This window comes from Saimiri boliviensis, chromosome 13 (genome assembly GCF_048565385.1).
Source record: "Saimiri boliviensis isolate mSaiBol1 chromosome 13, mSaiBol1.pri, whole genome shotgun sequence".
NCBI lineage: Eukaryota > Metazoa > Chordata > Mammalia > Primates > Cebidae > Saimiri > Saimiri boliviensis.
In genome coordinates, this window is record NC_133461.1 from 75,798,240 (window position 1) to 75,813,062 (window position 14,823).

The 14,823-nt window shown below is 41.2% G+C and overlaps 1 protein-coding gene across 4 annotated transcripts in view; it reads left to right on the forward strand.

Annotated features, from left to right (window-relative positions):
* ZMAT4 (zinc finger matrin-type 4) overlaps positions 1-14,823 on the forward strand; it is a 386,463-nt gene that overhangs the window by 195,671 nt on the left and 175,969 nt on the right. For all 4 annotated transcript variants that reach the window (XM_003942398.2, XM_074383839.1, XM_074383838.1 and 1 more), the window contains exon 4: positions 1,034-1,190. In XM_003942398.2, the coding sequence (XP_003942447.1) occupies positions 1,034-1,190 (157 nt within the window). The remainder of the gene's footprint in view (positions 1-1,033; positions 1,191-14,823) is intronic.

Below are 14,823 nucleotides of genomic sequence, written 5' to 3' on the forward strand. Positions count from 1 at the left end.
ATTACTACGCAGATAAAATATGTAATTCCCTTCTTCCAGCCCGTCGCCACCCTCATCCTCCTTACCATCCAATTTTAAATTGTACTCTCTGGGCTCACTAGGAATAAGAGAAGGGGCCATTGTGGGGCCATATAGTCATTCCGGCTTGCTCTTTAACAAAGAGAAGCTTGGCTATTGCTGAACCATTCAGGAATAGATTAATCTCTTATCTAAAAGTCTGTTCTACCCTCCAATTTTAACTAAGCAGGAGGGGAGGCATGGATTAATCCTCCCCTTCATAAGTATAGGTAATTGATGACCTGCGTGCACAATAGCAGGTCACATGGTCTGACCAAGGATTTTTTTTTTCTGAATTATGATTCATTTTCATTAAGTCTTACAAAGGAATAAAAATCCAACTGGATTTAAGCATTTTGTGCAGCATTTAATGAATCACCTTTCTTGAAGAAAAGTAAAATTATATAAACTCTCCCAGAAAATTCAGCCAGCACGGTCATTATAGCTTTATGATACAGACTCAAGTTAATTATGAAAAACACTCAATTCCTTAAAGAAATCTTTAAAAATCTTGAACATCGTCGCCATGTATCCTGGTGAGGCTAAAATTGGTCAAAAGCAGAGCAGAATAACAGATGATAATTTCTGCTAAATAATTCAGGCCATCTGAACTCTGATATTTTACTGACTTTAATGAGTATAATGGGTCCTATTAGAGACTGCTTTCCTTCACTGTGCCAGGCTCAATGTGCTCTCATTTAATTGTGGGCCCTGTTTTTATTTGGACAACTCATCTCTGCAAATTTGTCCTGAAATCCCAGTATCCGGCGTTAATATCTACTAACCAAATGTATGTCAAACTCAGTCACTGAGTAAGTTTTGATGATGAAGAAAAAGAGATTGCAGAACAAAAACTAGATGTTTCAACACACTAGTTCACCTGGGATAAGTCTCATTTGCAAAAGAATGGAATGGGAAAAAGAAATTGCGGGACCTGGGTTTGTCTCACACGTGGCCTTTCTTTCTCTCCACACAGGGAAGTGATGCTGACATGGTGGATAAGAACAAGTGCTGCACTCTCTGCAACATGTCATTCACTTCGGCCGTGGTGGCCGATTCCCATTATCAAGGCAAAATCCACGCCAAGAGGTTAAAACTCTTGCTAGGAGAGAAGACGCCATTAAAGACCACAGGTACGTATAGGAACAGTGATCATGCGGAGACCCTGAAAACCAAGTGCTGGCCTGCCATATGGATTATGCTCCTCTTTCATAGGCAGTTGCCAGAACCAGAGTCTAGTGGTAGACGTCACTCAAAGCCTAAAGAATGGGTGGCCTACCTCCTCAGACCTGGCTGTCTAAAATACCATTTCAGGTGTTCGTTCTATCAGCCTGGCTCCTTCCGATGAAATAGTGCATAAGCTTGCATCTGCTGAAGAGCTGTGTGCATTCTGCAAGATGTTGTCAATCATGCCTACTATGTATTATGTAAGATGTGATATCTATGCTGTTTTCTAGAGCCTGTCTGCAATCAGTATGGATCATGCATGCTTGGTTATGTGTAATAGAGAGACCCCCTCTCAATGTCTGTATAAAATAGGACATCATCCTTTTTTACCTGGAGGGCTGGGAGAAACAGAGAGAAAAACCGTCATCTTTAAAACTGCTTTAGTGTGCCAAGAACAGATTTTTTTTTTTTTTTTCCTGAGATGACATTCTCGTCATCTTTGCAGGGGATCCTGTGATTCATCTTGCAGGAGATCCTGTGATTCAAGCCTATTAACTTTTACAAGTAAAAGCTTAAATATTGATAACCAATTATTTGACCTTCTAACTGCTTAACTAAAATAAATTCTTCAGAGGACTATCAAATCATGAAGCTAAAATACTGTTATAATTTAATCAAGATGGACTATTTGGACAAGATTTATGTTGTGGCAGAAATGTGACCAAACAGGTTATATTCCGGAGAAATCGAGGGCATATTTCATGGTGCCTACTCTTTCCATTGCAATTGAAATTTAGCAGTACATTTTATCTTGCTGTCTAATGAATCATGCATAAACTGTGGGTGTAATTATTTTTTAAATGGTATTTTGGAAACTGCAGGGAGTCTAAAACAATGCTTGGCTTTTATCCTTACCACTGTTTTTCTTAAGAAAAACATATTCTTTTACTAGAGAATCACAAGGAATCATTTTACTGTATTTTTCCAGTTAGTTTAACTAAACAGCATTGTTTTTATAAAGGGGGCTGTGACATTCAAGCCTAAGATGGGTTTGCAAAACACATGAAATCTGGAGACAAGCTCTGTGTTTGGGGGCACAGGTTGTATGTCAGCATTTGATGAGCAGTCAGTCAGTCGAAACTCCTGATTCTTGCTCCCTGAAAGGTTGCATATTCACCTTGTAACCTACTCTCCATCAAATCTCTTAAAATAGACACCTCAAAAAAATAGTCACTGGAAAATTTTTACCTGTTTTCTCATGAATGAGTAACCAGCCCATTTGTTTTCTTTGCTGAAGCAGAATATTTCTGTTAAATTAAATTTTGGAAGTAATGATGGAAGAGGAGAAGGTGTCTGTTTATCACATCAATTAGCAAATGGAGAGTTATTCTTTCTGAAAAAAAAAAAAAAAATCACCACATGGCAAAACTAGTGCTTCATGAATTTAAACAGTTTCAAGACAACCGAGCATCTGGTTGTTTTCCTGAATTCAAACACCCTCAGAACTGGAAACTGGAACTTGGGGGTAATTTGTTAGCTGTCATCAACATATTCCAAAGGAAAAAGAAAAAACGAAGTACAGCCTTTACTTAATGGCTGAGTCTTGGCTGTTCATGGGACTGGCTCAGCCCTCCCTGTTGCAAAAAGCAGATTGCTAGGTGAGCAAGAAGGGAATGAATAGGTTGTGGTGCACCAACAACTGTGGCTCACGTTGGGCCTGCCTTGTGCCAGCACCCCCTTCGCACCCAGCTCATACCCACCTCTGGAGCGTGCCCTTCCATCCATTCCTCTCTAAAGCTGCTTTGAGCAGAAAGGCTCTTGGAAAGTAGCAACAGCAGACAGATCAGAGTGCCTAGGAAGCTAACCCGGCTCCTGGCTTGGGCTGGTGTCAACCCAGCTGTTGGCAGGGAGCAGAGAAAGCAAGGGCTCCTACTAGAGGGAAAGTAGTCAGACGTGAGGCAGATTGGTTAACAGGAGAAAAGGCATGCAAATGCATGCAACACGTTTACACGACAGCCTTCGGAATGAAGACCCAAATGCAATAGAAATTGGACATTTTTATAGTTAGGTTCAGCAAAGTCGGGGCGTATGTGATGGATTGTACAAAAAGGGAATGATCTAGTGCTGTTGGATGGAGTGGGGACACCCAGCAGGGCCTGTCTGTCTAGAGTCTTCTTTGCCTGTCTGGGTAACACTCTCTCTTTCTGGATGTGGGGCAGGACTCTCCCTGGAAAGGGAGTCTAATGCCCTATTGTCAAACTTGGTCAGATAATTTCTCTTTTTTTTTTTTTTTTTTTTTTTTTTTTGAGACGGAGTTTCACTCTTGTTGCCCACACTGGAGTGCAATGGTGCAATCTTGGCTCACTGCAACCTCTGTCTCCCGGGTTCAAGCAATTGTCCTGCCTCAGCCTCCCAAGTAGCTGGGATTACAGGCATACGCCACCATGCCCGGCTCATTTTGTACTTTTAGTAGAGATGGGGTTTCTCCATGTTGGTCAGGCTGATCTTGAACTCCTGACATCAGGTGATTTGCCTGCCTTGCTCTCCCAAAGTGCTGGGATTACAGGCATGAGCCACTGTACCCGGCCCCATAATTTCTTTATGGTCAGTTTTTACACAGAAAGGTGAGGGGAGTGAGGGGAAAGTTAGAGTAATAGTTTTAGGTTTTATGACTGGCTTTGGGGAGAAAAGTGTTCTGGTTTCTGACCTGCCTTGGAGAAGGGGGTTTCCAGGCTAGCTTTGGATGAGAATGGGACAGGGACAGGAGGGGAGGAGAATATCAGAGAAAAACTTTGCTTCTGAGGCTGCCGCTTGGGTCTTCATCTTGAGGTATTATTTTCTGAGCCCCAACGGCAGAAGTAGGCGTTGGGGGGAGGTCCCAGATGAAGGGTTGAAGGCCTGATAGGAGGATGGCACCAGCATCAGAGGCTCTGGGCCCAGGGAGCACACAGGTGAACCAGCAGTGGGCTGGTCTAGGGAGATCCTGGCCTGCTGCAGTGCTGGCTTCTAAGGAAAGATAGGTTGTGAAGACCATGGCAGGACACCACCATTTAATACGAGCGTACTGGGCTGGAGTCCATGTCTAGGGAACAAAACACGAGCTGAATTCTAGCCTTAGAGTATAGGTTGGGGCTTGGTCTCAAGTTACTGCAAGTATAGGAGAAAGACCTGGAGGCACTGGAAAAGAAAACCCACGCTGTGGCCCCCTGAGCTATCAAGTGAAGCTCGCTGAATGGAATCCAGATGCCATCTTCCCTGGCTGTCTACGGCCACACCCAGCAGCAGCTTCCAAGGGCTTCACCCTCCACGTGGTGGTTACCTTGTGCTCCTCTAGGAACTGCTCTGCCTAATTAACCAAGCTGGCTTCAAATTGTTTCTGTAATAAAAAAAAAAAAAAAAAAAAAAAAAAAACGTAGAAAAGACAATCAACCGAATCAACATGCAAGAGAAACAATTCGGCTCAGGTATGCTGCCCTCACCCCAGTGAATAACAGGCTCTTGAACTGCAGTGATTTCTATGTTGGAATGATTGAACCACAACTCATTGCTTCTGCCAGCTACTTTGATGAGGGTGAGCAGTTGGGATCTGTGAATCACTACCTTTCCACCTCCTCAAGCTGTACTTTGATCAAGTATCCTCTGGGTCTCCTGCAGAATGAGTTGCAACTTGAGTTGCCTTCTCCAGACGGGTGCATATTTACTAGGATTTCTGAAATGCTTGGCAGAGCTGCTGGAATAACACTCATTCATTTACATATCGTCTGTGGCTGCTTTTATGCTGCAGTGGCAGAATTGAGTCGTTATTACAGGGATGATCCAGGCCACAGAGCCTAAAATATTTGCTATGTGACTCTACTTAAAAGTTTGCTGACTCCTGATCTAGATCCTGGATGATCTTGAAGAACGTGCAACCAGGAGACTCACAACAGGTGATGGTGTGAGTTTCCATGTAAAATGGAAGCAGTCTTCTAAATTGTGTACCAGTCAGGAGCTGGGGAGGTACCTGGGGTAGGGATTAATGAAAAGCATGTGAGTGAGAGCAGGCTCATACCTGTAATTCCAACATTCTGGGAGGCTGAGGCTAGAGGATTGCTTGAGCCCAGGAGTTTGATACCAGCCTGGGCAATATAGTGAGACCCTTTCTCTACAAAAAAAATGAAAAATTAGCCAGGCATGGTGGCACATTACTCCAGCCTGGGTAACAGAGGAAACCCTGTCTTAGGGAAAAAAGAAAAAAGACCTCAACCGTTGGGTTTAGGGCACACTTTGATCCAGTATGAGCTCATTTTAGCTTAACTAGTTATAGCTGCAAAAACCCTGTTTCCAAATAACTTGACATTCTGAGATTCTGGGGGACATACGTTTGAGAGGACACTTTTTAACCCAGTATATGAGCAAACTCCAGTTAACTGCTGGCAGCCGGCAAAGATCACAGGCTCTGGTTCTGTGCCTGCCAGCTCGTGACTCTCCTCCCCAACCTCCTTTTTTTAATGATAAATCCATATCAGCAAGATCTCATCACAATCCTGAAGAAAACATCATTTACCTGGTCTCTTTAGAAACTTTCTTTTAAAGAAAATATGAATGGGAAGAAATCTGATGTATGGGAAAAAAATCCTTAAACTATAGGTATTCTCTGTTTTCCACCATTCATCAAAGTGATTTTTAAGGTTATGCATAATCTGAATGGTTAGGTTCTATCCTGCATTAATAAGAACGTTCATCTCTGTCTGTAGCAGAGACTTTTCTTATTTGACACCCATTTGCTTCTTATCTTCCCCAGACTTGCAATTGATTGTGTGTTAAGACCTGGCTACAAGATGGGAAAGAGCTGTTCAACTGCATTAGACTTTGTATGAACAAGAAATAAGCCTGTATTGTGATACTTTGTGGTTGTATGATATTACAGGAGAGTCTAATCTATCCTGGTGGCTATATTATCACTTAAAGTTATTGTTTCAGTTATAAGCTTTTATGAACACATCTATCATTCATAGTGAAAATGGATATGAGTGTAATCTTTCATATAATTCCCAGACATCATTAGCTTGGCAGGTAATGATATCAAATTTAGCAATAACTTTTCTTTCATTTCTGACCCTTCAAAGTTTGAAGTGGCCCTAGGGTTATGTGTGTCTTAGCTAACAAGGCTGGATGGATGGAGAACCATTCTGAGGTATGCTCTGCAGGGACCACAGTTATTACTGCCTCTGTTCATGACTGCACCTCTGGGCACATAGTAGGCATTTAATTAGTATGTGTTGGATGTGTAAAAATTGGAAGCATACACTAGAATAATGATACATAGTTAAGTGTCTACAGTTTTATTTTCAAATTAGTTACCTTGGTTATTTAAATTTTAGTTAAGTATGATGATTTAAAAAAAAAAAAAAAACAGTGGTTTTCCAATTTAACAGGAATTTATCATTCCTGTCCACTTGCTTGATCTTACGAAACTCCTCTCTTTGTAAAATAGGTGATATACAGAATAACAGAAGCCACAAACAAAGGCCATAAAGTCAGACCCAGTTTTAAATTCTGCCTATATCCATGGGGATGTTCACAAGTGGTTTTTAATTCTTCAGCCCTCAATCTGCTATGGGTAAAGGGCCTCACTATAAAAATTCCACATTGCAGAATTATTACAGTGAGGCAGAAGATATAAGTAAAATACTTGATATAGTGCCTGCCACACAAATTAAGTGTGGAATGGATATATTATTGTATGTAACTACATGCAAGTGTATGCACACACACAGTCGAGACATATTGTTTGAGGATTCTGTATTGATGAATTCACTATGATTTATTTGTAACTCCAAATTAATACTGCTGGTGCTTTGGGGGTTTTTCCCAGACATGTGTGAAATTGTGAAAAGTGTGAGTTATGCCAAGTGCACATTCCCCGCTGAGGCTGAACACGGTGACATTCTGCCTTCATGTTTCAGCTCTCATTTAGCAAACAAGGCCCCCTCTCTCTCTTTTTGTAGTCTATTTAGTGCCACGTGTTTTGCACTTTTTGTGCTTTTTGTTAGTGATTTTGCTACTTAAAATGACCCCGAGGGTAGTGCTGAAATGCTATCTTAACGTTCCTAAGTACAAGAAGGCTGTGATGAACCTTGCTGAGAAAATAAGCTTTGTTCAGACATGAGTTACATACAGTGCCATCGGTGGTGTGTTTAAAGTTAATTAAACAAACATTTGTATTAAATTAGACATAGTGAAGCAGAAACACATATACATCCAGGTTGTCTATTGATTGATCAAAATCTTCTAACCACAAATTCCTAGGAACCTAACCCTAAATTTCTCCTAGGAGCAAATGTTCAGTATTCGCTATTTCAGTTTTCCTGGTAGCTGTAAAATATAACTATCATGAATAACAAGAATAGACTATATTCATAGCAAAACTACTTTCTATTCATTACATTTATATAAAATAAGTTTCAAAAAGCCTGTTTATCTCTCAGCAATTAAATAAGAATATGTACTATTTAAAAGATTCTGAGTGTGGTGCTGGTGGTAAAACTACATATAGTTGAATAGACTCCATCTAGCTTCATAATGAAATCAATAATCATAACCGATAATTGTAAAGATGTTATATAGAATCAACATATGCAGTGTTTCACCTAATCTTCACAAAAAGCATGAAGCATACAGTATTATTGTATCCAATTTACTGAAGAGGAAACAGACCCCACAGGCTGAATAACTTGCCTGATTTTATATTGTAAGATACAGAATTGGAAGTCAAGCCCAGAACCTTTGATTTGCAGAGTACTGGACCTTTCTTTCATTTCTAGCAATACATAATGTTTCATAAAATGATTTACTGATATTTGCTAATCTGCTGAACAGAACGTTTCAAAATCTAAGGCTTTCACTAAGTGGACTGGTAGCAACAAAGACAGATATTTATACACTTTAAATCAAGTATTTCTTATTTGCAGGAACAGTAAACAATGTAAGAAAAGGAACAGATGAGCAATGATCTCATTTATCGCATGTGTCGTGTGTTTATTGTATATTCCTCTTCTAAAATCTTGTTAGTTCTCTTCTTTCTTTCCTTATATCCTATTGAAAATGAGAGAGACAGAGCTTCAGAACTTTTCCATAAATTTCCATGCCAGACACAGAATTGCTTATTTAAGTTCTCTGTTGAATAAGTAAGGATCAGGGTATTTGAGATCTGTTTGAAAGTTACATAAGTTCAAATTTTGAATAATATATGCACTCTAGGTTCAATCAGCACCTCTTATTTGCATATAAGATTTTATACACCATAGCAGTTCTTTCATCTGAAGCAGGTTATTTGGTTTGTGTGGCATAATCTGTCTAGATGCTTGTTTTAATAGATGCAAACAATAGTTTGTCAAACAGGCACGTCGTAATAGTGGTGCATTCTCTTTTACATTAGGAAAGCTGGCATGTTCAGAGGCATCATCTCTAGATCAGTGCATTTGTTCCAGTGATGTTTTGGCTTTTCTAAGCTTATAAATGTAAGTAATAGATTCACAGAATTGCAGAGCTGGAAGGGGCTTAGCGTTTGTTATTTTAGCTGTCTCAGATTCCTTGCGAGAAAACTAAAGCCCAGAGGGGTTAAATCATTTACTCAAGGTGATACAAGTGGCTGACAGCAAAGACACTTCTCTTGCAGTAATGATTCCCTGGTGTCACTGACAGGAGAAACTATGCCAGTTAGTCCATGACTGTCCTACAGTGAGTAGGATTTAAATGCATTAGCAATGTGAGGTGAGCTGAATTCTTTTGGCCCTAATTTTCATGCACTAGCTCGTAATAAGCTTGGGGCAATGATTAGATCAAGACTACCTCAGTTTTTGTTTTATGGTTGATAACTAATGAAACAAGAGATCAATGATTGGATCAAACTAAAGATTTTAACAAGGAGTGGAGCCTATGGCTTAGGTGATTTTCACAATTCTTTTTCAATACCATAAACTTGCTTTTCTATTTTGAGTGATCACATGGTGGTATAAGACAGTTGATGATCTCAGGAGCTTTTATGATGTGGTTATACCTTTATTTCAGAAAATATTCTTTGACATACCTTTATAAAGGAAAATAGTAGAACATTAAAATAGTCAATTTCCTGTGTATACTCTGAAACTGTAGGCAGAAAACATGGTCAGGACTTGAAAGCCATACACAAAATGCATTCCTATTCAGAAAAAAGTACAAGTGAAAGATTTTCTGGCAACAACTCCTGAATCATCTATTAAAGATAAGAACCCTAAAAGCGTCTAGTCTATAAAATTGAGAAGACACTCATAAGGTAAGCTTACACCTGAAATAATTGATAGTAAATGTCCCAAACTATTTTCTCATTCTTTGAAATACCTATACATTTTAAACATCAGCCTCAAAATTCTTGCTTAATGCTTAGATTGTTTTCTTTAAGAATCAGATACAATAGGTACCAATTACTGCCTGGCATTTGAGTGCAATTAATATAACATTTTGAAATATTTTTTTAAATCCATGTAAATTACTTCTGCTCTCTGACCCGGAAGGTTGGTGAGAAGGCCGGCCCTAGCCATTCACTGGGGTACCCTCTCCCTCTTTAGAGCCAGGCAAAGGGCGAAGTCTCGACCTGTGGACTCTGGCTGCTTTATGATCTTGCCCAGGATGCTGTTGCATTCTTGGCCTCCACAGCCTGGAGGTTCAGCCCTGGGGCTCCCTTAGAAGTAGATTTCAATCATCTGTTTTCCTACATGGGCCAAATCTTTTCTATGCCAACCTAGGCCGTGGGAAAGAAGAGCAAATTTCCATGGGCAGCGTTCCTAGGGAGGTTCCACCACCTTGGATATGCTGTTTTTAAGCTGCCCAGGTCTCTATCGAGAGTTGCAACTCCCTTTTTTTTCCTAGTCCCCAAGAAGCCAATTACTTTGCCAACGACAGGCCTATCCCTCTTTAACATTCAGATCCTTTGTCTCTCAGACAACACCACACAAATCCATTTGCTCATTCTCTCTTAGGGAAGGGGAAAACCAGACTTCAGGGCCGAGCTAACATTTTGGAATAGAATGCAAAAATTCCTCTCATATCATTGAAGAGAGCCTATAAGAAAACAAGACATCTAATTTCTTGATACGTTACTCTGCTATGTAAATGGTCACGTGACACAGACGCCTAGCATGTTCACTTACTGAAAACAGAAAGATGAAATTTAATGTATTTTCCTCACTTTGTCAGCCTTCAGAGAGGTTGCTTCTCTTGTGTAGGATTTCCTGCTAAGTGATTTTCTTCGATTGTTTGTTGAGCACTCAATAGTTTATGGCTCTAATTGTAAATCCACCTAAGGTTTTTAAGGGGTATTTTGGGCATCTTGAGGTACCATGAATTGTAAAGGGGAGATTAAAGGGTCCTGATGAAGTTTATTTTATTCTTATTTTTATTTTATTTTTTTTGAGACAGAGTCTTGCCTTGACTCCCAGGCTGGAGTGCCGTGGCACGATCTCAGCTCGCTGCAACCTCTGCATCCTAAGTTTAAGCGATTCTTCTGCCTCAGCCTCCACAATAGCTGAGATTATAGGTGCATGCTATCATACCCAGCTAATTTTTGTATTTTTACTAGAGATGGGGTTTCACTGCATTGGCCAGCCTGGTCTTGAACTGCTGACCTCATAATCCACCTGCCTGGGCCTCTCAAAGTGCTGGGATTACAGGTGTGAGCCACCTCACCCGGCCTACTTTATTGTATTCAATTTGTTGTTGTTGCTCAGTTGCATTGAAGAACTAAGCAACAAAGTTTTTGCAACCCTTTTGGAGGCAGCAGTTCTTCTTGTTAGTGGTACGGCTGAAGACATAATCTGGGAATTCTGAGTGCAATTCTCGAAACTGTAGAAATCGGTAAGTCTTTGGAAGCCAGGGGTCCTCCGTCATCTAAAGGAGGGATTGCTGCTATCTTGCCACCTGTTGAGATCACTCAACTGAGAAGCAGGAGATGGGGTGAAGGCCTGCCTGTGAATTTTTGCAGAATTATATCTTGATTAGTGCAGACTGCTAATCATTAGCGTCTTCATTTTGCATTTCACTCGAGTAGATGAAATCTTAATACCTGGCCCTTTCATTTTCAGTTAGCAAAACTAATATATCAGGAATGCTAAAGAGCAGGCAAGGCAAGGATTCTCTGTGGTATGTAAATGAACCTTGAGTCCATCCTTTTTGACACAAAGGGAGGTTTTATTTGTAGTCAAAGGAAGTCAGAGAGTAAGAGGTCCATACATCTGATGAATCCTGATAATTCTATATTCAAAAATTGTGCTTTTTTTTTTTTCTTTCTGAGAAGGAGTCTTGGTCTGTCACCAGGCTGGAGTACAGTGGTGCAATCTCAGCTCACTGCAACCTCGGCCTCCCGGGTTCAAGCAATTCGCCTGCCTCAGCCTCCTGAGTAACTGGGACTACAGGCGCGTGCCACCACATCTGGCTAGTTTTTTGTTTTTTGGTAGAGACAGGGTTTCACCTGACCTCGTGATCTGCCCGCCTCGGCCTCTCAACTTGCTAGGATTACAGGTGTAAGCTGCTGTGCTCCACCCAAAAATTGTGCTTTTTTTTTAAAAAAATATATATATATATTTCATCCAGAGTGTAGGGTATGGAATGACTTCTATCTAGACATTCATGAATCTTGAATTACCAACATATCGTCTCTCTGTTTCTAGCAAGATTCTATTTGACTCTTTCTCATTGTCTGGTATGGTTTGTCCAATATCTCCCCTTCCCCATCAGATATTAATAATCCTTAATTCTATCAACCTCCCGGAACCACCCTTCCCGGGGACAGCCAGTATGCCTTCACATCATGGATCTTCTCCCTTCAGCTCCCCCTCTTCTTTGTTTCAAAGCTGTTTTTCAGCACCTTCGGGAAACAGCTGGCCATCAGTCTAAATTCTGTCACCTTCTATGTGTCTCAAGTGTCATTAAGTTGTATCTCAGCCCCTGTCTTCTGGCTAAGTAATCCCATGTCCTTTATCCTGCATCATGCACCTTTCTTCCTTATACCGTCTCTCTGTCTCTTATATATACTTTCTATCATTCTGCAAAACATCCTGGATGGCTTTGAAAGAATCTCTGATTGCTGGAATGTCAGCAAACTTATGACCAGCTACAAGAACCTACTACCACCAGCGCACGAGCTTTTCTGACTCACTCTTACCAACCACCCTTCCCGCCTCATGTTCGCCACAGCCTGGCAACGTGAGACTGAGCGAAGAGCAGAGGGCAGCAGTCAGGGAATCTGGGTTCTAGTCTTAGTTTTCTCTATGATCAAGATGCCAGAAAAAGAACTTTAGTGAAACAGACACCTTTAATCCTCACAACAAGGGTGTGAAATTGAACAACTAGGAAACATTCTCACAATAGGTAAAACAACCCACCAGAGTTGTGATTTGAATCTAGTTTTGGTTTTATTTCAAAATGATATTTTGTAATATTGTTTTCTTTGTACCTGTTTCTCTTATGTTTTCTACAAATTATTATTACTTTTTAAATTTGTAGAGACAGCATCTCACTCTGTTGCCCAAGCTGGAGTTCAGTGGCGTGACCACGGATCACTCAGCTTCCTGGGCTCAAAGGATCCTCCCACCTCAGCCTCCTGAGTAGCAGAGACTACAGATGTACATCACTGCGCTAGGCTAATTTTTAGGGGTGTGTGTGTGTGTGTGTGTGTGTGTGTGTGTGTGTGTGTGTGTTTTCATTGAGACAGACGTCTCTGTCTGTTACCCAGGTTGGAGTACAGTGGCATGATCATAGCTCACTTAAGCCTGGAATTCTTGGGCTCAAGAGAACCTCCTACTTCAGCCTCCCAAGTAGCTGGGTGTGCAGTCTCACTGTGTTGTCAGGCTGGTCTCAAGTCCTGGTTTCAAGTGATCTTCCCATCTCAGTCTCCCAAAGTGCTGGGATTGCAGGTGTGAGCCACTGTGCCTTGCCAGTGATTTTTTTTTTTTTTTTTTAAGAATGCACATAGACTTCTGTAGAATGAATACATCTTAATAAAATAGTTCTATGAAGTTAGTTCAAAATATGTCCATTTCAGACTTTAAGCTCCATGAGGTCATGGATGGCCCTCTATATCTAAGGCAGGGCACAGTGCCAGAACTTAGCTGAATGAATGAAGCATGACTATACGAATATTTGGTACGGTTGAGGTGCAAGTGAAGCCTGTGCCCTACGCTGTGGCTCCAGTCTGCGGGTTCCCAGTCCTGTCTGCACATTGTATCTACCTGCAAAGCTCTAAGGTCTCTCTTGGCTGGACCCAACCCCAGGGCATTCTGAGCTAAGGGGCCTAAGTGGGTCTGGAGTCCTTGAGTATCTAAACATCCCCAAGGCGATTCTGATAGGAACTGAATCCAGTGCTTTCCTAATGTAATTTGCATGTGAGTCACCCGAGGCTCTTGTAAAATGCACATTCTTATCCAGTGGTCCAGGATGGGGCCAGAGATGCGCTTTTTATAATAAGCCGCCTGGTGCTGTGGATGGTCTTGGTGGGTGGTGCACACGTCCTCACTGGCTGTTAATGACACACTTGTCCTAAAAATCCCTCAAAATAAATCCTTCGTATTCTCTCTCATGCCCTCCCTTCTGGCTGTGGCAATAATGAAGTGTGCAGTGTGTGGCCAAGACATAGTTAAATTAATGAGTCTGGGTGACACACCTGAATAGTTCAGGCTCTAGGTAGACTTCTGCTCCCCCAGGGACTGAACTAGCCTAGGGATTTTCCAACATTAGTCAGCGAAGTCTTACCTGCCCTAAAATCAGCTTCCTCCTTTGCAGTGCTGCTTTGCCCATCAGACTCGTTGCTCCGTTTGAGAAGCAGTGGTGTAGGTGTGTGGTCTTCAAGCCCTCAGGACCAGGGTACTTTCTTGCTTTCACATTTAATACTCTAAATTCTCTCAGTCTTGGTGATGGCGGGGACCTGACATGACGGAGCAGAATAGCCCCATCTACCTCACATCTGATCTCAAGAATTCTAGAGTTGCTTTGAGATTTCACAGACTCAGAAAAGCTGTTCCCAAATGCCAGTTGAGATCAAGTGCTTTATTTCTAGATTAAATTCAAAGTGATACATGCAAAATATATGCATAGCTAATATTCATCCTTTAAATACAAAATAGAGCCAATTTTCATAGCTTGCAAACCATGGGTTATTAAGACCAATGTTATTTTTAGGGATATATGCTTAAGGCAACTCAAAATGGAGGTTCAATAGAGAAACCACGGGGTCTCTTTTTCGGAGGCGAGGGATGGTTGCTGAAGAGTGAGTGTAGACACAGGCATTCCACTCACAGAATGGAACAGCACCAACTTGCCTAAATTCATTATCAAATCGCAGCTTTCTTCTAGCCCAGGGCAAAAGGCCACCCTCTTTGTCTCTCTTCCTCTAAACTTAGCCTGCACTTTCTCTCTGCTGTGCCTCTGGCACCAATCACTTTTCTCATCTTTGAATTCTCTATAAATATTCATAGGATATAAGAAATGATCCAGGAAGCTGGCTCCCTAGTTGAATAGCTAATGCTGCCGGATAAGTAAATCATTCCCCGCCCCTGAGCACGGAGTATGGATTAGATGACTGGGGAA